At 51.0% G+C, this 25,000-nt stretch overlaps 2 protein-coding genes and 1 long non-coding RNA gene across 9 annotated transcripts in view; 2 read left to right on the forward strand and 1 right to left on the reverse strand.

Annotated features, from left to right (window-relative positions):
- LOC139757673 (uncharacterized) overlaps window positions 1-10,712 on the forward strand; it is a 12,217-nt gene extending 1,505 nt beyond the window's left edge. Inside the window, exons 2-5 of the mRNA XM_071678437.1 lie at window positions 4,036-4,223; window positions 4,777-4,944; window positions 6,245-6,804; window positions 10,582-10,712. Of these exons, the coding sequence (XP_071534538.1) occupies window positions 4,051-4,223; window positions 4,777-4,944; window positions 6,245-6,804; window positions 10,582-10,712 (1,032 nt within the window). The 5' untranslated portion in view covers window positions 4,036-4,050. The remainder of the gene's footprint in view (window positions 1-4,035; window positions 4,224-4,776; window positions 4,945-6,244; window positions 6,805-10,581) is intronic.
- Window positions 1-25,000, reverse strand: part of LOC139757598 (E3 ubiquitin-protein ligase LNX-like) — a 380,167-nt gene that overhangs the window by 69,710 nt on the left and 285,457 nt on the right. Inside the window, exons 1-2 of one of the 7 annotated variants that reach the window (XM_071678232.1) lie at window positions 20,606-20,879; window positions 20,070-20,573 (exon numbers count right to left, since the gene is read on the reverse strand). The exons of 5 other annotated variants lie outside the window; for them this stretch is intronic. The gene's annotated coding sequence lies outside the window, so the exon portion shown is untranslated. Of the gene's footprint in view, window positions 1-20,069; window positions 20,880-25,000 lie in introns of those variants that run through there. One more of the 7 variants, XM_071678231.1, reaches the window with a different exon arrangement.
- On the forward strand, window positions 11,767-17,122 carry LOC139757594 (uncharacterized). The gene is made up of 3 exons (XR_011714676.1): window positions 11,767-12,135; window positions 13,453-13,567; window positions 15,393-17,122. It is a non-coding gene; the product is annotated as an uncharacterized lncRNA (long non-coding RNA).

The following is a 25,000-nucleotide window of genomic DNA, read 5'->3' on the forward strand; positions in this document are numbered from 1 at the left end:
CAAATTATCCCCTGAAAACATGTATTTTTTCTCCCGTACATTTCTCGCTATTCATCATTAGTGTTTTTATATCTTCAATAATCATTAATAACTCAATATTTCAACGTTAGCTGTGTTCTATAATCACCTGTTATCCTCAAAGGGTCAAATCATGGATTGTAATTAAGGGGTTGTGGTGTCATTAGCAACGGTAATCAGTGTAGTTTGACGAAATAAGGGTCAAATTGGCTGTGTGTGTGTGTGTGTGTGTGTGTGTGTGTGTGTGTGTTAACAAGGACTGACGTGCTGTGGCTGGTGAAGGTGTGGTGTGGCCGTGGGGAGGTGTGGTGTGGTCGTGGGGAGGTGTGGTGTGGCTGTGGGGAGGTGTGGTGTGGCCGTGGTTAGGTGTGCTGTGGTCGTGGGGAGGTGTGCTGTGGCTGTGGGGAGGTGTGGTGTGGTCGTGGGGAGGTGCGGTGTGGCTGTGTGGAGGTGTGCTGTGGTCGTGGGGAGGTGTGGTGTGGCCGTGGGGAGGTGTGGTGTGGCTGTGGGGAGGTGTGGTGTGGCCGTGGGGAGGTGTGCTGTGGTCGTGGGGAGGTGTGCTGTGGCTGTGGGGAGGTGTGGTGTGGTCGTGGGGAGGTGTGCTGTGGCTGTGGGGAGGTGTGGTGTGGTCGTGGGGAGGTGTGGTGTGGCTGTGGGGAGGTGTGGTGTGGCCGTGGGGAGGTGTGCTGTGGTCGTGGGGAGGTGTGGTGTGGCTGTGGGGAGGTGTGGTGTGGCTGTGGGGAGGTGTGCTGTGGTCGTGGGGAGGTGTGGTGTGGCCGTGGGGAGGTGTGGTGTGGCTGTGGGGAGGTGTGGTGTGGCCGTGGGGAGGTGTGCTGTGGTCGTGGGGAGGTGTGCTGTGGCTGTGGGGAGGTGTGGTGTGGTCGTGGGGAGGTGTGCTGTGGCTGTGGGGAGGTGTGGTGTGGCCGTGGGGAGGTATGGTGTGGCTGTGGGGAGGTGTGGTGTGGTCGTGGGGAGGTGTGCTGTGGTCGTGGGGAGCTGTGGTGTGGCTGTGGGGAGGTGTGGTGTGGCTGTGGGGAGGTGTGCTGTGGCCGTGGGGAGGTATGCTGTGGTCGTGGGGAGATGTGGTGTGGCTGTGGGGAGGTGTGGTGTGGTCGTGGGGAGATGTGGTGTGGCTGTGGGGAGGTGTGGTGTGGTCGTGGGGAGGTGTGGTGTGGCCGTGGGGAGGTGTGGTGTGGCTGTGGGGAGGTGTGGTGTGGTCGTGGGGAGGTGTGGTGTGGCTGTGGGGAGGTGTGATGTGGCCGTGGGGAGGTGTGGTGTGGCCGTGGGGAGGTGTGCTGTGTGGTCGTGGGGAGGTGTGCTGTGGTGAGGTGTGCTGTGGTCGTGGGAAGGTGTGGTGTGGCTGTGGGGAGGTGTGGTGTGGTCGTGGGGAGGTGTTGTGTGGCTGTGGGGAGGCGTGGTGTGGCTGTGGGGAGGTGTCCTGTGGCCGTGGGAAGGTGTGGTGTGGCCGTGGGTAGGTGTGGTGTGGCCGTGGGGAGGTGTGGTGTGGCTGTGGGGAGGTGTGGTGTGGCTGTGGGGAGGTGTGGTGTGCCCGTGGGGAGGTGTGGCGTGGCTGTGGGGAGGTATGCTGTGGCTGTGGGGAGGTGTGGTGTGGCCGTGGGAAGGTGTGGTGTGGCCGTGGGGAGGTATGCTGTGGCTGTGGGGAGGTGTGGTGTGGCCGTGGGGAGGTGTGGTGTGGCCGTGGGGAGGTATGCTGTGGCTGTGGGGAGGTGTGTTGTGGCCGTGGGAAGGTGTGGTGTGGCCGTGGGGAGGTGTGGTGTGGCTGTGGGGAGGTATGCTGTGGCCGTGGGGAGGTGTGCTGTGGTCGTGGGGAGGTATGCTGTGGCCGTGGGGAGGTGTGCTGTGGCCGTGGGGAGGTGTGGTGTGGCTGTGGGGAGGTGTGCTGTGGTCGTGGGGAGGTGTGGTGTGGTCGTGGGGAGGTGTGCTGTGGCCGTGGGGAGGTGTGGTGTGGCCGTGGGAGGTGTGGTGTGGCCGTGGGGAGGTGTGGTGTGGCTGTGGGGAGGTGTGGTGTGGTCGTGGGGAGGTGTGCTGTGGCTGTGGGGAGGTGTGGTGTGGCCGTGGGAGGTGTGCTGTGGTCGTGGGGAGGTGTGGTGTGGCCGTGGGGAGGTGTGGTGTGGCTGTGGGGAGGTGTGGTGTGGCCGTGGGGAGGTGTGGTGTGGCTGTGGGGAGGCGTGGTGTGGCTGTGGGGAGGTGTGGTGTGGGCGTGGGGAGGTGTGGTGTGGCTGTGGGGAGGTGTGGGGTGGCGGTGGGGAGGTGTGGTGTGGCGGTGGGGAGGTGTGCTTTGGCCGTGGGTAGGTATAATGTCGTCGTGGGGAGATGTGCCGTGGCCGTGGGGAGGTATATTGTCGCTGTGGGGAGATGTGCTGTAGCCGTGGGGAGATAAGCTATGGCGGTGGGGTGATGTGCCGTGACCGTGGGGTGATGTGTCGTGGCCGTGGGGAGATGTGCCGTGGCCGTGGGGAGATGTGTCGTGGCCGTGGTGAGGTATATTGTCGCTGTGGGGAGTTGTGCTGTAGCCGTGGGGAGATAAGCTATGGCGGTGAGGTGATGTGCCGTGACCGTGGGGAGATGTGTCGTGGCCGTGGGGAGATGTGCCGCAACCGTGGGGTGATGTGCCGTGGCCGTGGGGAGATGTGCCGTGGCCGTGGGGAGATGTGTCGTGGCCGTGGGGAGATGTGCTGTGCCCGTTTTCTTCACAGCTAAGTTTGCACAGCTGAAGGTTTCGTTTTCTATAGAGTATGACTTAGGATATGTAATCATGGAATATTCTATATGTGTCTATATGTACATATTACACATTCAATATGTACGTATCTCCCCATACAGTAATCTCCCCAATCAGCCGTCTCCCCTTACGTAGCAAACTCCCAACACAGCCCTCTTCCCTCATACGCTAAACTCCCCCATATCCCCTTTGCCACCTCACATGGTAAACTCCCCACACACTGTAACCTCCCCACACTACCCTCTCCCCTCACAGAGTAACCCTCCCATACTACCCTCTCTCCCACACAGCAAACTCCCAATACTACCCTCTCCCCTCACACAGTAACCTCCCCACAGTGCCGCCTCACCTAAAACAGCAATCCCTTCCCACACTACCTTCTCCCCTTACACAATAACCTTCCCACAGTGCCGCCTCCCCTCACACAGCAATCCCTCCCCACACTACCCTCTCCCCTTACACAATAACCTCCCTACAGTGCCGCCTTCCCCTCACACAGCAATCCCTCTCCACACTACCCCTCTCCCCTCACACAATAACCTCCCCACAGTGCCGCCTTCCCCTTACACAGCAATCCCTCCCCACACTACCCATCTCCCCTCACACAATAACCTCCTCACAGTGTCGCCTCCCCCTCACAGAGCAATCCCTCCCCACACTACCTTCTCCCATCACACAATAACCTCCCCACAGTGCCGCCTTCCCCTCACACAGCAATCCCTCTCCAAACAACCCCTCTCCCCTCACACAATAACTTCCCACAGTGCCGCCTTCCCCTCACACAGCAATCCCTCTCCAAACAACCCCTCTCCCCTCACACAATAACCTCCCCACAGTGTCGCCTCCCCTCACAGAGCAATCCCTCCCCACACTACCCCTCTCTCCTCACATAAAACCTCCCCACAGTGCCGCCTCCCCTCACACAGCAATCCCTCTCCAAACAACCCCTCTCCCCTCACACAATAACCTCCCCACAGTGCCGCCTCCCCCTCACACAGCAATCCCCCCTCTCCACACTACCCCTCTCCCCTCACACAATAACCTCCCCACAGTGCCGCCTCCCCTCACACAGCAATCCCCCCTCTCCACACTACCCCTCTCCCCTCACACAATAACCTCCCTACAGTGCCGCCTCCCCTCACACAGCAACCCCTTCCCACACTCCCCCTCCCCATAGTGCCGCCTCCCCTCACACAGCAATCCCCCCTCCCCACACTGCCCCTCTCCCCTCACACAGCCAAGTCCTAACAGCCGACCTCCCCTCTCTTTTACAGAGCTTTCCCCTCACGATGCTGATGACCTTCCACTTGACCGTGACCTTGCTGGCCGGGCTGGCGGCCTCGGGTCAGGCCAGGTCACTCAAGGTCGGCTACCCACTCCAAACGGCAGGGATTTTCGACCCTTGGGACTACGACTACACGTACGGAGACCCAACCTTCCACTATGACGGGGTCCCAGAGAGGTAAGGTCACAGTGACGTCACACACACACACACACGTGAAAAGGTCACCAGGGAAAAAAAAAAGGGGGGGGGAGGGAGGAGGGGATGAAGGGGGTTTGGAGGTGGGGGTGGGGGGTTCCACTCCTCCCGTACCCTCTAAGAAGAGGAGGAGGAGGAGGAGGAGGAGGAGGAGGAGGAGGAGGAGGAGGAGGAGGGAAGTGGGGGGGGGGGGGGGGGGGGGTGGAAGTTGTTAGGTGGCTTTTGTAGACCCCCCCCCCCCCCCCCTGTGCTTGTACAGCCCTCCCTGCCTGGGACACTACAACCTTCCCTCTTGTATTATAACTCAAATGGGACACTACAACCTCCCCTCTTGTATTATAACTCAAATGGGACACTACAACCTCCCCTCTTGTATTATAACTCAAATGGGACACTACAACCTCCCCTCTTGTATTATAACTCAAATGGGACACTACAACCTCCCCTCTTGTATTATAACATAAATGGAACACTATACAACCTCCCCTCTTGTATTACAACTCAAATAACTTTTTTTTTTTCCTATCCCCTTCAGAGAGACGACAGCGAAGGAGGTCGACCATCCTGTGATCCGCATGGACCCAGAACCGCAGGAGGTCGACCAGGGTCGTCGTCAGGGTGTGTACACCTTGAACGACCCTTACGACTACAGTTACACCTACGGCGACTACATGATGGATTACGAGGTCGTCCCTCCAGCCAGGTGGGTCAAGCAGCGGATGGAGGACTTACCTGTCTCAAAAAACAATCCGGCACTACCCCTTAAATCCGGCCCTACCTCTTAAATCCGGCACTACCCCTTAAGATCCGGCCATACCCCTAAAATCCGGCCCTACCACCTAAAATCCGACCATACCTCTTAAATCCGGCCCTACCCCTTAAATCCGGCACTACCCCTTAAAGATGGAGTGATAAAGATTTTGAGTGATCGGGGTCTGAACATGCAGGAGGGTGAAAGGCGTGCAAGGAATAGAGTGAACTGGAACGATGTGGTATACCGGGGTCGACGTGCTGTCAATGGATTGAATCAGGGCATGTGAAGCGTCTGGGGTAAACCGTGGAAAGTTGTGTGTTGCCTGGATGTGGAAAGGGAGCTGTGGTTTCGGTACATTATACATGACAGATAGAAACTGAGTGTGACCGAATGTGGCCTTTGTTGTCTTTTCCTAGCGCTACCTCGCGCATATGCGGGGGGAGGGGGTTGTTATTTCATGTGTGGCGGGGTGGCGATGGGAATGAATAAGGGCAGACAGTATGAATTATGTACATGTGTGTATATATGTATATTTCTGAGCGTGTGTATATATGTATACGTTGAGATGTATGGGTATGTATATGTGCGTACCGTCGTGCTCAAGGGTCGTATTGTCGTGCTCAAGGGTCGTACTTACCGTTGTGCTGCGACCTCCAGCTTGTTAAACCTGGTTAATATCTCGGTGCTGCAGATGTTAACATGAATTAACATCCGGGTGTCTGGCAGATTACCATCCGCCATCAGGAGGCTGCAGGTGTTAACCCATGTTAATATCTCAGCGGTCCGGATGTTAACCAAGATTAACATTCAGGTGTTCCAGATGCTGCCAGGATTAACATCCGGGTGTTAACAGAAGACAACCCTAAATTAACATATGAGTATTCTAGATGTTAAATCGAGATAAATATTTGAGTGTTCTAGATGTTAAATCGAGATTAACATTTGAGTGTTCCAGATGTTAAATCGAGATTAACATTTGAGTGTTCCAGATGTTAAATCGAGATTAACATTTGAGTGTTCCAGATGTTAAATCGACATTAACATTTGAGTGTTCGAAATGTTAAATCGACATTAACATTTGAGTGTTCCAGATGTTAAATCGACATTAACATCTGAGTGTTCCAGACGCTAAATCGAGATTAACATTTGAGCGTTCCAGATGTTAAATCGAACTTGACATATAAGTGTTGCAGATGTTAAATCGAGATTAACATTTGAGAGTTCCAGATGTTAACTCGGTCCATTCCAGACCTACAGGAACCAGCAGAGACGACCCCCAGCCGCCAGGCGGAGCAATACCTGAGGTGGACGACCACTTTATAGGGTCGTCTCCACCACACGACAACCGCGACCACTCTCCCTCACAACCTGAGGGCGTGGACGAAGAGGGCGTGGAAGAAGAGGGTGTGGGCCAAGAGGGCGTGGACGAAGAGGGTGTGGACGAAGAGGGTGTGGGCCAAGAGGGCGTGGACGAAGAGGGTGTGGGCCAAGAGGGCGTGGACGAAGAGGGTGTGGACGAAGAGGGCGTGGAAGAAGAGGGTGTGGACGAAGAGGGCGTGGATGAAGAGGGCGTGGACGAAGAGGGCGTGGAAGAGTACAGCTCGATTTCCAGACTACTCCAGTGGCTGCAGGATCAGTTGAGGAACGTGAGTGTCACTTCCAGTGGTGGGTGTCAGAAAGTGGTACTTCCAGTGGTGGGTGTCAGAAAGTGGTACAAGTTGGGTGTCACTTCCAGTGGTGGGTGTCAGAAAGTGGTACTTCCAGTGGTGGGTGTCAGAAAGTGGTACAAGTTGGGTGTCACTTCCAGTGGTGGGTGTCAGAAAGTGGTACAAAGTTGGGTGTCACTTCCAGTGGTGGGTGTCAGAAAGAGGTACAAGTTGGGTGTCACTTCCAGTGGTGGGTGTCAGAAAGTGGTACAAAGTTGGGTGTCACTTCCAGTGGTGGGTGTCAGAAAGGTACAAAGTTGGGTGTCACTTCCAGTGGTGGGTGTCAGAAAGAGGTACTTCCAGTGGTGGGTGTCAGAAAGAGGTACAAAGTTGGGTGTCACTTCCAGTGGTGGGTGTCAGAAAGTGGTACAAAGTTGGGTGTCACTTCCAGTGGTGGGTGTCAGAAAGTGGTACAAAGTTGGGTGTCACTTCCAGTGGTGGGTGTCAGAAAGTGGTACAAAGTTGGTGTCACTTCCAGTGGTGGTGTCAGAAAGTGGTACTTCCAGTGGTGGGTGTAAGAAAGTGGTACAAAGTTGGTGTCACTTCCAGTGGTGGTGTCAGAAAGTGGTACAAAGTTGGGTGTCCACTTCCAGTGGTGGTGTCAGAAAGTGGTACAAGTTGGGTGTCACTTCCAGTGGTGGTGTCAGAAAGTGGTACTTCCAGTGGTGGGTGTCAGAAAGTGGTACAAAGTTGGTGTCACTTCCAGTGGTGGTGTCAGAAAGTGGTACAAAGTTGGTGTCACTTCCAGTGGTGGTGTCAGAAAGTGGTACAAAGTTGGTGTCACTTCCAGTGGTGGTGTCAGAAAGTGGTTACAAAGTTGGGTGTCACTTCCAGTGGTGGTGTCAGAAAGTGGTACAAAGTTGGTGTCACTTCCAGTGGTGGTGTCAGAAAGTGGTACAAAGTTGGTGTCACTTCCAGTGGTGGTGTCAGAAAGTGGTACAAAGTTGGTGTCACTTCCAGTGGTGGTGTCAGAAAGTGGTACAAAGTTGGTGTCACTTCCAGTGGTGGTGTCAGAAAGTGGTACAAAGTTGGTGTCACTTCCAGTGGTGGTGTCAGAAAGTGGTACAAAGTTGGTGTCACTTCCAGTGGTGGTGTCAGAAAGTGGTACAAAGTTGGTGTCACTTCCAGTGGTGGTGTCAGAAAGTGGTACAAAGTTGGTGTCACTTCCAGTGGTGGTGTCAGAAAGTGGTACAAAGTTGGTGTCACTTCCAGTGGTGGTGTCAGAAAGTGGTACAAAGTTGTGTGTCACTTCCAGTGGTGGTGTCAGAAAGTGGTACAAAGTTGGGTGTCCACTTCCAGTGGTGGTGTCAGAAAGTGGTACAAAGTTGGTGTCACTTCCAGTGGTGGGTGTCAGACAGTGGTACAAAGTTGGTGTCACTTCCAGTGGTGGTGTCAGAAAGTGGTACTTCCAGTGGTGGGTGTCAGAAAGGTACAAAGTTGGGTGTCCACTTCCAGTGGTGGTGTCAGAAAGTGGTACAAGTTGGGTGTCACTTCCAGTGGTGGTGTCAGAAAGTGGTACAAAGTTGGTGTCACTTCCAGTGGTGGTGTCAGAAAGTGGTTACAAAGTTGGGTGTCCACTTCCAGTGGTGGTGTCAGAAAGTGGTACAAAGTTGTGTGTCACTTCCAGTGGTGGTGTCAGAAAGTGGTACAAAGTTGTGTGTCACTTCCAGTGGTGGTGTCAGAAAGTGGTACTTCCAGTGGTGGGTGTAAGAAAGTGGTACAAAGTTGGTGTCACTTCCAGTGGTGGTGTCAGAAAGTGGTACAAGTTGGGTGTCACTTCCAGTGGTGGTGTCAGAAAGTGGTACTTCCAGTGGTGGGTGTCAGAAAGTGGTTACAAAGTTGGGTGTCCACTTCCAGTGGTGGTGTCAGAAAGTGGTTACAAAGTTGGGTGTCACTTCCAGTGGTGGTGTCAGAAAGTGGTACAAAGTTGTGTGTCACTTCCAGTGGTGGTGTCAGAAAGTGGTACTTCCAGTGGTGGGTGTCAGACAGTGGTACAAAGTTGGTGTCACTTCCAGTGGTGGTGTCAGAAAGTGGTACAAAGTTGGTGTCACTTCCAGTGGTGGGTGTAAGAAAGTGGTACAAAGTTGGTGTCACTTCCAGTGGTGGTGTCAGAAAGTGGTACTTCCAGTGGTGGGTGTCAGAAAGTGGTACAAAGTTGTGTGTCACTTCCAGTGGTGGTGTCAGAAAGTGGTACAAAGTTGGTGTCACTTCCAGTGGTGGGTGTAAGAAAGTGGTACAAAGTTGTGTGTCACTTCCAGTGGTGGTGTCAGAAAGTGGTACAAAGTTGTGTGTCACTTCCAGTGGTGGTGTCAGAAAGTGGTACAAAGTTGTGTGTCACTTCCAGTGGTGGTGTCAGAAAGTGGTACAAAGTTGTGTGTCACTTCCAGTGGTGGTGTCAGAAAGTGGTACAAAGTTGTGTGTCACTTCCAGTGGTGGTGTCAGAAAGTGGTACAAAGTTGGGTGTCACTTCCAGTGGTGGTGTCAGAAAGTGGTACAAAGTTGTGTGTCACTTCCAGTGGTGGTGTCAGAAAGTGGTACAAAGTTGTGTGTCACTTCCAGTGGTGGTGTCAGAAAGTGGTACAAAGTTGTGTGTCACTTCCAGTGGTGGGTGTAAGAAAGTGGTACAAAGTTGTGTGTCACTTCCAGTGGTGGTGTCAGAAAGTGGTACAAAGTTGTGTGTCACTTCCAGTGGTGGTGTCAGAAAGTGGTACAAAGTTGTGTGTCACTTCCAGTGGTGGGTGTCAGACAGTGGTACAAAGTTGTGTGTCACTTCCAGTGGTGGGTGTCAGAAAGTGGTACAAAGTTGGGTGTCACTTCCAGTGGTGGGTGTAAGAAAGTGGTACAAAGTTGTGTGTCACTTCCAGTGGTGGGTGTAAGAAAGTGGTACAAAGTTGTGTGTCACTTCCAGTGGTGGTGTCAGAAAGTGGTTACAAAGTTGGGTGTCACTTCCAGTGGTGGTGTCAGAAAGTGGTACAAAGTTGGTGTCACTTCCAGTGGTGGTGTCAGAAAGTGGTACAAGTTGGGTGTCACTTCCAGTGGTGGTGTCAGAAAGTGGTTACAAAGTTGGGTGTCACTTCAGTGGTGGGTGTCAGACAGTGGTACAAAGTTGTGTGTCACTTCCAGTGGTGGTGTCAGAAAGTGGTACAAAGTTGTGTGTCACTTCCAGTGGTGGGTGTCAGAAAGTGGTACAAAGTTGGGTGTCACTTCCAGTGGTGGGTGTAAGAAAGTGGTACAAAGTTGGGTGTCACTTCCAGTGGTGGGTGTCAGAAAGTGGTACAAAGTTGTGTGTCACTTCCAGTGGTGGGTGTCAGAAAGTGGTACAAAGTTGTGTGTCACTTCCAGTGGTGGGTGTAAGAAAGTGGTACAAAGTTGGGTGTCACTTCCAGTGGTGGGTGTCAGACAGTGGTACAAAGTTGGGTGTCACTTCAGTGGTGGGTGTCAGACAGTGGTACAAAGTTGGTGTCACTTCCAGTGGTGGGTGTCAGACAGTGGTACAAAGTTGTGTGTCACTTCCAGTGGTGGGTGTCAGAAAGTGGTACAAAGTTGGGTGTCACTTCCAGTGGTGGGTGTAAGAAAGTGGTACAAAGTTGGGTGTCACTTCCAGTGGTGGGTGTCAGAAAGTGGTACTTCCAGTGGTGGGTGTCAGACAGTGGTACAAAGTTGGGTGTCACTTCAGTGGTGGGTGTCAGACAGTGGTACAAAGTTGGGTGTCCACTTCCAGTGGTGGTGTCAGAAAGTGGTACAAGTTGGGTGTCACTTCCAGTGGTGGGTGTCAGAAAGTGGTACTTCCAGTGGTGGGTGTCAGAAAGAGGTACAAAGTTGGGTGTCCACTTCCAGTGGTGGGTGTAAGAAAGTGGTACAAAGTTGGTGTCACTTCCAGTGGTGGTGTCAGAAAGTGGTACTTCCCCATGTTTTGGTACCCCGGTTCCTGTACCCCATGTTATCATGGAACTGTCTCCTAGTACCCCCATGTTATCATGGTACCCTGGTCTTTTCCAAACCATTGTTTAAAGGGACCCCTCCCAACCCCCGTTTATGTACCTTATCCCCAGTATGTTTAAAGGGACCCTTTTCCCATACCCCCCTTTAATGTCCCCTTTCCCCATCCCCCCGTTTATGTACCTTCCTACCCCTGTTTATGGGACCCTTTCCCAACCCCCCTGTTTTAATGTACTTTCCTATAACCCCCCGTTTAGGGACTTCCCTTTTTAAACCAGTTTAAAGTCCTTCCCCCCTAAACCCCCTTTATTGTAATGTCTTTACCTAAACCCAGTTTTAATGTACTCTCCCCACCCAACCTAGTTTGTTAAAGTATTCCCCCATAAACCTAGTTGAAAGTACTCTCCCCACCAAACTAGTTGTAATGTACCTTTCCCCACCTAAACCCAGTTTTTTAATTCTCTCCCCCCTTTTAAATAGTCTTTAAGTCTTTCCCCACCTAAACCCAGTTGTAAAGTATCTCCCTAAACCCGTTGTAAAGTTTCCCCACCTAACTGTTGTAAGATTCCTATAAAAACCCGTTGAAAAGTATTCCTACAAAAATAGTTGTAATGTATCTCCCCCCTAAACCCAGATGTATTATTCCCTACCTTATTCATTAGTAAAGTATCTTCTGTTATGCCCCTCGTAAGGGAAATCTTGGCACTGTAAAACCCCGTACCTGTGAAAAATACAGCCATATCTGCCCCCCAAAATGTTTCTCCCCCCCTCAATTTTTTTTTCCTACGACTTCATGGTGATCCCACACCCCCTTACTTTATTGCCCCTTTCCCCTTTCTCTCTCTCTTTTCTCTTTTCCTTCTCTCTCTTCCCTCTCCAAGGAGGGCGCACACGTGGCGACAGTGCCAAACCCTTCCTAGTCTTCCTAAAACATTGGTAAAGAGGCTACAGCGAGGGGGGGGGGGGTGTGTGTGTGTGTGTGTGTGTTTGTGGTGTGGTGTTTTGTGTTTTTGTGTGTGTGTTGTGTGTTGTGTGGTTTTGTGGTTGGCTTTTTCGTGCGTCGGGTTTCCTAATCATTCCCTTTAGACACGGTGTACGACCTTGAGCCGCGGTAGACCCCCTTTAGCCGACGGTACGATTGAGCCCGGACGCCCCCTTGAGCATGACGGTTCGGCCCCCTTTAAGCAGGGGCGATCGAATTGAGCCGACGTACGACCCCCTTGAGATGCGGCACGGCCCCCTTTAGCACGACGGTGTAAGACCCCCTTGAGCCCACGGGAGACCTTGGGTAGGTAAACGGCATAGAATAAAAAAGTAACCCACTTTCCATTTTCTCCAGGTCCAAGAGTGGCTGGGGTTCGCCCGCGGGGGGCGGGGCACGGCAAGTGGCACGTCGCCGCGCTGGGACGACGGAGACGCGGTCGTGGTCCACGACAGTCTGGAAGGGAACGCTATGGAAAGCAGCGACATCAGAATGGCGCCAAATTTCTTTAAGGTGGGAAAGAGCTAAATAATTATCATTAATAATAATAATAATCATTGTTATTATTATTATCATTATTATTATTATTATTATTATTATTATTATTATTATTATTATTATTATTAATATCATTATCAATATTATAATAATTATAATAATAATAATAATAATAATAATAATAATAATAATAATAATAATAATAATGATAATAATAATAAAGTGTGGTTGAGGGAGCTGAAGAGAGTGCGCTGAAATGGGGTTTGGACATACCGAGAGGATGAGTGAGGAGAGGTTGATAAAGAGGATGTGTGTGTGTGTGTGTGTGTGTGTGTGTGTGTGTGTGTGTGTGTGTGTGTGTGTGTGTGTGTGCCAGAAGAGGACAAGGATAAACGGGTGGATCAAATATTGAGATTGGAAAGGATGGGGGTCAAAAATGATTCTGAGAGGTCGGGGCTTGAACATGCAGGAGGGTGTGGGGAAATGGGCACGGGATAAGAATGACCTGGAGCGATGTGGTATACAGGGGGCGACGTGCTGTCAGTGTGACTTGTGAAGCGGCCAGGTCTTTCGGGGCCCGGTTGTGGATAAAGGAGCTGCCATTTCAGTGCATCACGCGTGAGAGCTTGGGAATGAATGCGAGCGACTGGGGCCTTTCTTCGTCTGTTACTGACGCTACCTCGCTAACGCGGGAAACGACGAACGAGTATAGGTAGACGTAAATTGCCTAAACCACACACACACACACACACACACACACACACACACACATTAATCTCAGGTAATGTAATACCAGAAATGTTAATGAAAAAAATAAGAAAAAAAAAAAGAATGGAAAAAAAGTCGCCTTTGAAAATGTACAGACATTCTACCGTCCTCAGGAAACCCTTAGCGACGTGAACAGCTTTTACGGCGGAGGCAGAGGCTCTTCCCTAGGAGCAAATGGTGGTGCAAAGTGGTGTGTGTGTGTGTGTGTGTGTGTGTGTGTGTGTGTGTGTGTGTGTGTGTGTGTGTGTGCGATGCTGGTCGAATCAGACTCAGCCCCGGAAAGGGACTATGGCAGGCCCGTCCCATCCATGGTCGTGTGGGAAGCTGGCGATGATGATGATGATGACGATGATGTGATGATGATGATGATGATGATGATGATGAAGATGCACGGGAGCGGAAGCACTGCTGGGAGAGAGAGAGAGAGAGAGAGAGAGAGAGAGAGAGAGAGAGAGAGAGAGAGAGAGAGAGAGAGAGAGAGAGAGAGAGACGACCATGCTGTACCCAGAGGATAATCATAACCTTGGCTGTAACCAGGTTGCTTGATGACGCACCGTCTTACAGGATGCCGCTGTATCCGGCCAGCTGTACCAGCTGCTGCGGGAAGGTTTCTTGGAGGAGGAGGAGCTCGACGCCCTCATGAATGCGCCCTAACGTTGTCCGCTCGCTGGAGGGTAAGGTCAGTACTTGTGGGTAAGGTCAATACTTGTGGGTAAGGTCAATACTTGTGGGTTAAAGTCAATACCTGTGAGTAAGGTCAGTGCTTGTGGGTAAGGTCAGTACTTGTGGGTAAGGTCAATACTTGTGGGTAAGGTCAATACCTGTGAGTAAGGTCACTACTCAGTCTCTAGCTGTCATGTAATAATGCACCAAAACCACAGCTCCCTTTCCACATCCAGGCCCCAAAAAACTTTCCATGGTTTACCCCAGACGCTTCACATGCCCTGGTTCAATCCTTTGACAGCACGTCGACCCCGGTATACCGCATCGTTCCAATTCACTCTATTCCTTGCACGCCTTTCACCCTCATGCAAGTTCAGGCCCCGATCACTCAAAATCATTTTCACTCCATCTTTCCACCTCCAATGGTCTCCCACTTCTCGTTCCCTTCACCTCTGACACATAATGTCCTCTTTGTCAATCTCTCCTCACTCATTCTCTCCATGTGACCAAACCATTTCAAAACACCCTCTTCTGCTCTCTCAACCACACTCTTTTTATTATCACACATCTCTCTTACACTTCATTACTTACTCGATCAAACCACCTCACACCACACATTGTCCTCAAACATCTCATTTCCAGCACATCCACCCTCCTCCGCACAACTCTATCTATAGTCCACACCTCGCAACCATATAAAACTGTTGGAACCACTGTTCCTTGAAACATACTCATTTTTGCTTTCCGAGATAATGTTCTCGCCTTCCACACATTTTTAAACGCTCCTAGAGCTTTCGCCCCCTCCCCCATCCTGTGATTCACTTCCGCTTCCATGGTTCCATCCGCTGCCAAATCCACTCCCAGATATCTAAAACACTTCACTTCTTCCAGTTTTTCTCCATTCAAACTTACCTCCCAATGACTTGTCCCTCAACCCGACTGTACCTAATAACCTTGTTCTTATTCACATTTACTCTCAGCTTTCTTCTTTCACACACTTTACCAAACTCAGTCACCAGCTTCAGTTTCTCATCCGAATCAGCCACAAGCTCTGTATCATCAGCGAACAACAACTGACTCACTTCCCAAGCTCTGTCGTCCACAACAGACTGCATACTTGCCCCTTTCTCCAAAACTCTTGCATTCACCTCTCTAACAACCCTATCCATAAACAAATTAAACAACCATGGAGACATCACACACCCCTGCCGCAAACCTACATTCACTGAGAACCAATCACTTTCCTCTCTTCCTACACGTACACATGCCTTACATCCTCGATAAAACTTTTCACTGCTTCTAATAACTTGCCTCCCACACCATATATTCTTAATTCCTTCCACAGAGCAGCTCTATCAACTCTATCATATGCCTTCTCCAGATCCATAAATGCTACATACAAATCTATTTGCTTTTCTAAGTATTCATCACATACATTCTTCAAAGCAAACACCTGATCCACACATCCTCAACCACTTCTGAAACCACACTGCTCTTCCCCAATCTGATGCTATGTACATGGCTTCACCCTCTCAATCAATACCCTCCCATATAATTTCCCAGGAATACTCAACAAACTTATACCTCTGTAATTTGAGCACTCACTCTTATCCCCTTTGCCTTTGTACAATGGCACTATGAAAGCATTCCGCCAATCCTCAGGCACCTCACCATGAGTCATACATACATTAAATATCCTTACCAACCAGTCAACAACACAGTCACCCCCTTTTCTAATAAATTCCACTGCAATACCATCCAAACCCGCCGCCTTGCCGGCTTCCATCTTCCGCAAAGCTTTTACTACCTCTTCTCTGTTTACCAAATCATATCTTTTCCAGGTGCGGCTTCGGAGGAAAAAAGATACTCGAGGCAATCAATTCTCGCAGTGAGAGGTAACTCCAACATCAAATACGCCAAACTCCAGAAAGTAGCAGAAAGAGGAGGGTAACAGAACGTAAGAGCAGCCGATACAGCAGTAGCAGAAGAGGACGGCGCCACAACAGCTGCAGCAGAAGCAGCAGAAGCAGCAGGTGCTGATGACAGTCTTCGTCGTCGGCAGCAGAAACAGCAGAGTTTTCCTTGTGGGGGTGTGTGCGCGTATGTGTGGAGGTGGGGAAGGGGTAGGGTGGGGTGGAGGAGAGTGGGGTAAGGGAAGGAGGAAGGGGGGGGGGGGCATTTCAACCCCCACACTTGTGTGAGGGGAAACAGACCACCTCTCATGAAACAGAAGAGACTTAATAATAATGATAATAATAATAATGATAATACTAATGATAATAATAATAATAATAATAATAATAATAATAATAATAATAATAATAATAATAATAATAATAGTTTCAAAACCTTATAAGCCAAGATAATTGTCTCTACATATTATATATATATATATATATATATATATATATATATATATATATATATATATATATATATATATATATATACGTGCCGAAAAAAGGTCATTTCCCCACAAACCTTCAAAACTATGCAACTACGCGCCTCCAAATTGTAATCACTTCCCCGCCTCCCCATTGGCAACCCGGGGTACAAGCATAAACATTCTACCTCCAATAATATTGAAGTTACCGTGCGGACAAGAGCCTCCTCCACACACGGACGGACGGACGGACAGACGTCAAAGGCCTGTGGCGTGGCATGCAGACACCGCACCCAGTGAAAAAGGCAAAATATATGCTTAGCAGCCATGGCGTAGTGATATCTTTCGAAAGTAGCGCATATATATATAAATATATATATATATTTTTTTTTTTATACTTTGTCGCTGTCTCCCGCGTTTGCGAGGTAGCGCAAGGAAACAGACGAAAGAAATGGCCCAACCCACCCCCATACACATGTATATACATACGTCCACACACGCAAATATACATACCTACACAGCTTTCCATGGTTTACCCCAGACGCTTCACATGCCTTGATTCAATCCACTGACATATATATATATATATATATATATATATATATATATATATATATATATATATATATATATATATATATATATATATCACAACAACAACAGCGCTTACGGAACAGCGGAACAACTAAGGCAGCGGATAAGTGTATAACTGTAAATTCATGTTTTTGCATTATTAACTTGATAGATATTAAGCTGAGGATGTGTATATAGGTGAACTATGACAATATTGTATGTACCTGACCAATCTATCCAGTATATTATATATATATATATTCCTAAGAGTCCACGGGGGGAAATGAAAAACGATAAGTTCCCACGTGCACTTTCGTGTAATAATCACATCATCAGGGGAGATACAAGAGAGATATATAACAGTTAATTGATATACAACGAAGAGACGTAGCTAGGACGCCATTTGGTATGAGTGTGTGCGTGTGTGTGTGTGTGTGTGTGTGTGTGTTATGCTAACCATACTTAATAACTATTCCATAATGGGATAAAAATAAAAAATAAGGCAATATCTACGTCAAATACAAAGTTGTGTGGGAGTAACTTGCTCATCTTTATTTGTGTATGGTATTGGACTTCCCTCTGATCACACTCGGTAATAAACCATTTACACGAAAAGTTGTGTACGCAAACTTTTTAATTTCCTTACCATATTTCATGCTAAGAGGTGAACGTATACATAAGAAGAAAGACCATGATGGTCTATGACCAGGTTATCTGCTGGAGGACAGTACAACATGGGAAGGTCAGATAACACAAGACCTGATGGTCTATGACCAGGTTATCTGCTGGAGGACAGTACAACATGGGAAGGTCAGATAACACAAGACCTGATTGGTCTATGACCAGGTTAACTGACCCACCACTATAGATGGAGACAGGACAGTACAGCAGAAGGCTCCTCCTCCTCTTCGTCAGATCTAACCAACCCCCCCTTCCCCCGGCTAGATATTGCTCTCTCTCTCTCTCTCTCTCTCTCTCTCTCTCTCTCTCTCTCTCTCTCTCTCTCTCTCTCTCTCTCTCTCTCCTTCATAACTAGCTTGCGACCTTTGGCAATACTCTCCTCTCCCCCTTCAACCCCCCCCCCCCCAAACCACCAAGAGGGAATCCAGGCAAAGTTGGTCAATACTTCCTAGGGGCGCCCCATTTCCCGTTTTCTTTCGGCCGGAAACAAGCCAATATTTTTCATTACGTGGTGATGGTGGGTCTCCCAACACACACACACACACACACACACACACACACATATATATATATATATATATATATATATATATATATATATATATATATATATATATATATATATATATATATATATATATATATATTACCCGGTTTCCCGCGTCAGCGAGGTAGCGCCAGGAAACAGACGAAGAATGGCCCATCCACTCATATACACAAATCTATATACATAAACGCCCATACACGCACATATACATATCAACATATACATACACAGACATATGCATATACACACATGTACATATTCATACTTGCTTGCCTTCATCCATTCCCGGCGGTACACCGCCCCACAGAAAACAGCATCGCTACTCCCCGCGTCAGCGAGGTAGCGCCAGGAAAACAGACAATAAAGGCCACATTCGTTCACACTCAGTCTCTAACTGTCATGTATAATGCACCGAAACCACAGCTCCCTTTCCACATCCAGGCCCCACAGACCACGAATATAATATATATATATATATATATATATATATATATATATATATATATATATATATATATATATATATATATACATATATATACACGCTTCAGTACGTCAAACACTGTATATATGTACATTCTTACTCTGTAACTATCCAACATTTTGTCCACTGTAAATACCTATACGGAGAGAGAGAGAGAGAGAGAGAGAGAGAGAGAGAGAGAGAGAGAGAGAATATTATGACTGGGATGGGGGGGGGGGGGTTGGGGTGTAAAAGGAGACGCCACGAGGGACCTGCTTTCATTCAAGCCCTTGAACACGACGGTACGACCCTTCTACACACGACGGTCGCTCAAGGGTCGTACCGTCGCGCGTCGCGCTTAAGGGTCGTACCGTCGTGCTCAAGGGATGTACCGTCATGCTTAAGGGTAATACCGTCGTAACCAAGGGTCGCACCGTCGCGTTTAAGGGTCGGTACCGTCGTACCTAAGGGTCGTACCGTCGTACGTACCCAAGGGTCGTACCGTCGTGCTCAAAGAGATCCAGGCAAACGCACCAGCCGCATCTGGCAACTCCTAGGGCCGCGATGCCATACACCGCCAAGATCCTATTTCGCCACAGCCAATTACGGTCTGGACGTGGTTGTGACCCAATTACGGTCTGGTTGTGACCCAATTACGGTCTGGTTGTTACCCAATTACGGTCTGGACGTGGTCGTGACCCAATTACGGTCTGGTTGTGACCCAATTACGGTCTGGTTGTGACCCAATTACGGTCTGGACGTGACCCAATTACGGTCTGGACGTGGTTGTGACCCAATTACGGTCTGGTTGTGACCCAATTACGGTCTGGACGTGGTCGTGACCCAATTTGATAAATCAGGGAAGGGGTAATGGGGAAAGGGGGGGGGAAGGAGGCTGCTGCCGGAAGAGGAAGGGGGGGGAGGAGGGACACACACACACACACACACACACACACACACAACACACACACACACACACACATACACATCGTACAGGGGGCCCCCTAACCACCACCCCCCCCCTCTCGGTACCCTGGAAGGATCACGCTCTTCCGGGGAGGGGAAGGGGGGGGGGAGGATATATACATAGACATATATACATATATACCTGGTAACGTTTATGTTATATATATATATTCACTTCGGTATACTTACGGGTTGGACCTCCCCACGTACAACATATATCCCGGACCACCAACCTGTCCGGGAGGAGATAAATGTTATAAATAAATAAATAAATAAATAAATAAATAAATACATAAATTAATTAATAAACAAACAAATAAATACACAAATAAATGAATATATATATATATATATATATATATATATATATATATATATATATATATATATATATATATTAAATATATTGTTACATATATGTTAAGTGTATGAGAACCTATGATGTAAGACGTCAGCATGTGAGGAGAGAGAGAGAGAGAGAGAGAGAGAGAGAGAGAGAGAGAGAGAGAGAGAGAGAGAGAGAGAGAGAGAGAGGAACGCATCGTCTGCCATACGTGTAGTTAAGATGGCTTCACGGAGGAAAACTATACATCTTCACTATTACCACCACTACCCCTACTACTACTACTACTACTACTACTACTACTACTACTACTACTACTACTACTACTACCACTACTACTACTACTAACACTACTGCTACTTAACAGGGTACATAAGTGGGTGGGAATATGGCATTTAAGTAGTGGAGGACGAAGCTGGAAGACATAGGAGGCGCGGTTTGCAGATGATGATGATGATGATGATGATGATGATGATGACGCTGGGGTTAAGATCTACAGTCCGATTAGACTGGACGAAACGCGGGGGGCGGTGGCGCTGCTGGCGCCGCCGCTGATGCGCACCTGGAGCTAGCGCTGCAGCGGGGACACGAGGCTGGTGTACAGCACCCACAAGATCAACAAGAGCACCACCAGGATGGCGTAGGTCACCGCCACGGCGTGCTGCTCCGTCCCCTGAGGCATGGCCTCTCCTCGCGTCCCACGGGCGAAGGTGGCCTCTATAAGGGGGGGACGACACGACGCGCCCCACGAACACTAGGGGTGAGGAGGGTGAGGGTGAGGGGGGACCAAGGGACACGCCCCACGAACACTAGGGTGCAATGAGGGTGAGGGGGGACCAAAGGACACGCCCCACGAACACTAGTGTGAGGAGGGTGAGGGAGAGGGAGAGGAAGAGGAGGGGGACTTAAGAGAAACACACTGGGGGCTTCGGCCAGACCTGTGGAGGGAGGCAGAGACCTTACACTGAGAAGGGGGCGACAGGACGGGTCGGCCAAGGGCACGCGAGTGGGTGGGGTCCTTCGAGGAGGGGGAGGAGGAGGGAACGTGTCTTCCCCAAGCTGGAACCTACGTGGGACGTGTCTTCCCCAAGTTGGGACCTACGTGGGACGTGTCTTCCCCAAACAGGGACCTGCGTGATGTTAATTATCGTCCCGCGAGAGGGGAAAAGGATGGGATGGGGAAAAAAAGGGAGGGATTTTTGGGGGGTTGGGGAAAATGAGGGATTTAGTGTGAGGAGGAGGAGGAGGAGGGAAGGTATGAGGTTTTGGGAGGTGGGGGGAAACTTGAGGCGTGGGAGGAGGAGGAGGAGGAGGAGGCGAGACGCAACGAGCCGGGGGAAGAAGGCGCCGGACAGCCTCCACTCGTGGTCACGGGTTCGGCCGGACGGACGAAGAGGAACTGAAGGCACTTTTGGCCACCACGCCCTGCCCTGCCCTCATGCCGCCCAACCCCACCCACTCCACAAACACCCCCCCGACAACCGAACCATCTTACACACCCACCCACCCCCTTACCCTCGTGCCTAAGCTCCTCCACTCCACCCACCAACCCCACCCGCGCTAATCCGCTTCTGACACCTGACTGTTATACACCTAAACATTCATGTCCTCTCCTCTCTCCTCCCTGTAAGTTTACGACCCGATCTCATAATGCTTCGTCCACTCTTCCGACTTCGTCCGTCCCCCGCACACACACTCTTCGGCGTGGCGAGCGGAAGCATGAGCCACGGTCCACGTAGCTTCGACCGGATAAAAAAGGTATTCGAGGGTCGAGAAGGGGGTTAGTATATAACCAGACAAGTGGCTTTCCTTCATTCCATAAGCAAAACCTCTCCTCCTTTTAACACTCTATCCTCATTCTATTTTTTTTTGTGTGTTCTTAAACTCTTCTTCTAACATACAGTACACAATGTTAGCACGCGAGTTTTCACCCTTATGAATAATTGAAGCAAGACAGGTGTAAAAAACACCCACCCCCACACCCTCCTCCTCCTCTTAACCACAACAGATGAGGTGTGTACACACCCACTCACCCACACACACACACACACACACACACAGAAGGGGCGCTCGGGTATCGCCCCTCCCAAATTAGCTAATGCGCCCCATGAGCGATAGTTAGGGCTCGTATCATGGGTCAATTATACCCGGGGAGCAGCGACGGGTAGAGGAGGAGGGGCGGAGGGGCGCTGCTGCTCCTGGCGTGAGGCGATGACTGTGGGGCGTGAGCCTTGTGGTGGTGGGTGTGGGTATGGGAGGGAGGGAGGGAGGTAGCCCCCCACTCCCCCACAGCTGGGTAAGGTAAACAGGGCGCGTGGCGCGCGCATGCCACGTTCGCACATCATCTTCCCAGCTGCTTGCAATCGCCGAAGGTGTTTGTTTACACGTGAGCTATTCCCAGGGGGTGGGGGGGGGGGGGGGGGGGGCACGCAGGCAGGCCTCTCTCTCTCTCTCTCTCTCTCTCTCTCTCTCTCTCTCTCTCTCTCTCTCTCTCTCTCGTGTCTGTGTGTGTGACAGGTGCTTTCAAGACGTCCCCTCCAATCATTCCTTTTTTTTTTTTCCCCTAGCGCCGTAGGGGTTGACGGGAGGCGAGATGGACGGCTCGATGGCTGGATGGAGTCCAGCGCGGAGTGGACGGGTGGACGGAGGAGGAGGAGGAGGAGGAGGAGGAGGAGGAGGAGGAGGAGGGAGGAAGAGGGAGGAGGAGGAGGGGCGCTGATGGCCGGGTTGTTTTGAGTGTCATCCCAAGTAATGGCCAGCATGTCACCTTACCTGATTACTATCCACTCCCCTCACTCCCTCCGAAGATGGGGGAGAGGAGGATCAGGGGGGGGGAGGAAAAACAAACAGTTCTCGCCCCTCTCCCCTTCCCTTCCCTTCCCCTCTCCTCCCTCCACTCCTCTGTGTGGGTATGAATTTATAAGCCAATATGACGCCTCCTCCCTCACTCACTCAAGTATCGCGTCTGACGTCAACAATGGTCCCAGGCCTGGCGCCATATTTACCCTCTTGATCAGGGGGGTACGATCCCTTGAGCAGGGGGGGTATGACCCTTGAGCAAGGGGAGTACGACCCTTGAGCAGGGGGGTACGATCCTTGAGGAGGATGGTACGACCCTTGAGCAGGGGGGGTATGACCCTTGAGCACGGGGGGGTATGACCCTTGAGCACGGTGGGGTATGACCCTGGAGCACGGGGGGTACGACCCTTGAGCAGGGGGTACGATCCTTGAGGAGGATGGTACGACCCCTGAGCAGGGGGGGGGGGTATGACCCTTGAGCAGGGGGGTATGACCCTTGAGCAAGGGGGTATGACCCTTGAGCAGGGGGGGTACGACCCTTGAGCACGGGGGGTATGACCCTTGAGCAAGGGGGTACGACCCTTGAGCAGGGGGGGGTATGACCCTTGAGTGGGGGGGTACGACCCTTGAGCAGGGGGTATGATCCTTGAGCAGGGGGGGTACGACCCTTGAGCAGGATGGTACGACCCTTGAGCACGATGGTACGACCCTAGAGCACGATGGTAAGACCCTAGAGCACGATGGTACGACCACTATACCACGGGGGCCCATACCGTTCGCGCGCGCGCGCGCGTATATGTGTGTGTGTGTGTGTGTGTGTGTGTGTGTGTGTGTGTGTGTATGTATGTGTGTGTGTGTGTGTGCGTGTGTGTGTGTGTGTGTGTGTGTGTGTGTGTGTGTGTGTGTGTGTGTGTATGTATGTGTGTGTGTGTGTGTGCGTGTGTGTGTGTGTGTGTGTTTTGTAGTCGGGATTTTCCAGGACTACATTCCAAAGGAGGACACAGAAAGGAGAGACAGTGGAGGGAAAGGGAGGCACAACCCCATCTCTCTATAGCCCGTGCAAGGCAGGAGGCGTGGCAGGAGGCGAGGCAGGAGGCGTGGCTCGAACCACAATCAGGCACTCAGTCAGTCCACGGAGGCCGAGGTGGGGGGGGGGGGGGGTGTTGTGGTAGGTCGTCCACAAGCTACCACACCATCACTCACCACCATCACTCCACCACTCACCACCATCACTCACCACCATCACTCACCACTCACCACCATCATCCACCATCACTCACCACTCACCACCATCACTCACCACTCACCACCATCATCCACCATCACTCACCACTCACCACCATCACTCACCACTCACCACCATCACTCACCACCATCACTCACCACTCACCACCATCATCCACCATCACTCACCACTCACCACCATCACTCACCACTCACCACCATCATCCACCATCACTCACCACTCACCACCATCACTCACACACTCACCACCATCCACTCACCACCATCACTCACCACTCACCACCATCCATCACTCACCACTCACCACCATCACCACCATCACCTCCACTCATCCACCATCACTCCACCATCACTCACCACCACCACCTTCCTCCACCACCATCCCACCACCATGCACCACCACCACCACCCATCACCACCACACCACCAAAACCACCACCAACACCACACATCACCACACACCACCACCACCATCACCACCAACCATCTCCACCACCATCTCCACCATCACCACCACCACCACTCCACACCATCACCACCACCACCATCACCACACCACCAACACCATCACCTCAACCACCATCAACACCATCACCACACACCACACACCACCACCACCCACCACACAACACCACACCACCATCACCACCACAACACCACCATTCACCACCACCTCACACCACCACCACCACCACCACCATACCACCACCCCACCACCACCACTCCCACCACCACCACCCACCTCACACCACCACCACCACCACCATCACACCACCACCACCACCACCCACCACCACACCACCACACCACCACCATCACACCACCACTCACCACCACCACCATCACTCACCACCATCACCATCATCCACCATCACTCACCACCATCACTCACCACCATCACTCACCACCATCACCATCATCCACCATCACTCACCACCATCACTCACCACCATCACTCACCACCATCACTCACCACCATCACCATCATCCACCATCACTCACCACTCACCACCATCACTCACCACCATCACCATCATCCACCATCACTCACCACTCACCACCATCACTCACCACCACCATCACCACCACCATCACTCACCACCATCACCACTCACCACCATCACTCACCACCACCATCATCCACCATCACTCACCACCACCATCACTCACCACCACCACCACCATCACTCACCACCATCACCACTCACCACCATCACTCACCACCACCATCACCACCACCACTCACCACCATCACTCACCACCACCATCACTCACCACCATCACTCACCACCACCATCACCACCACCATCACCACCACCACTCACCACCATCACTCACCACCATCACTCACCACCACCATCACTCACCACCATCACCACCAACCACCACCACTCCACCACCACCATCACCACCACACCACCACCATCCACCACCACCACCATCACCACC

The sequence above is a fragment of the Panulirus ornatus genome, chromosome 27, assembly GCF_036320965.1.
Source record: "Panulirus ornatus isolate Po-2019 chromosome 27, ASM3632096v1, whole genome shotgun sequence".
NCBI lineage: Eukaryota > Metazoa > Arthropoda > Malacostraca > Decapoda > Palinuridae > Panulirus > Panulirus ornatus.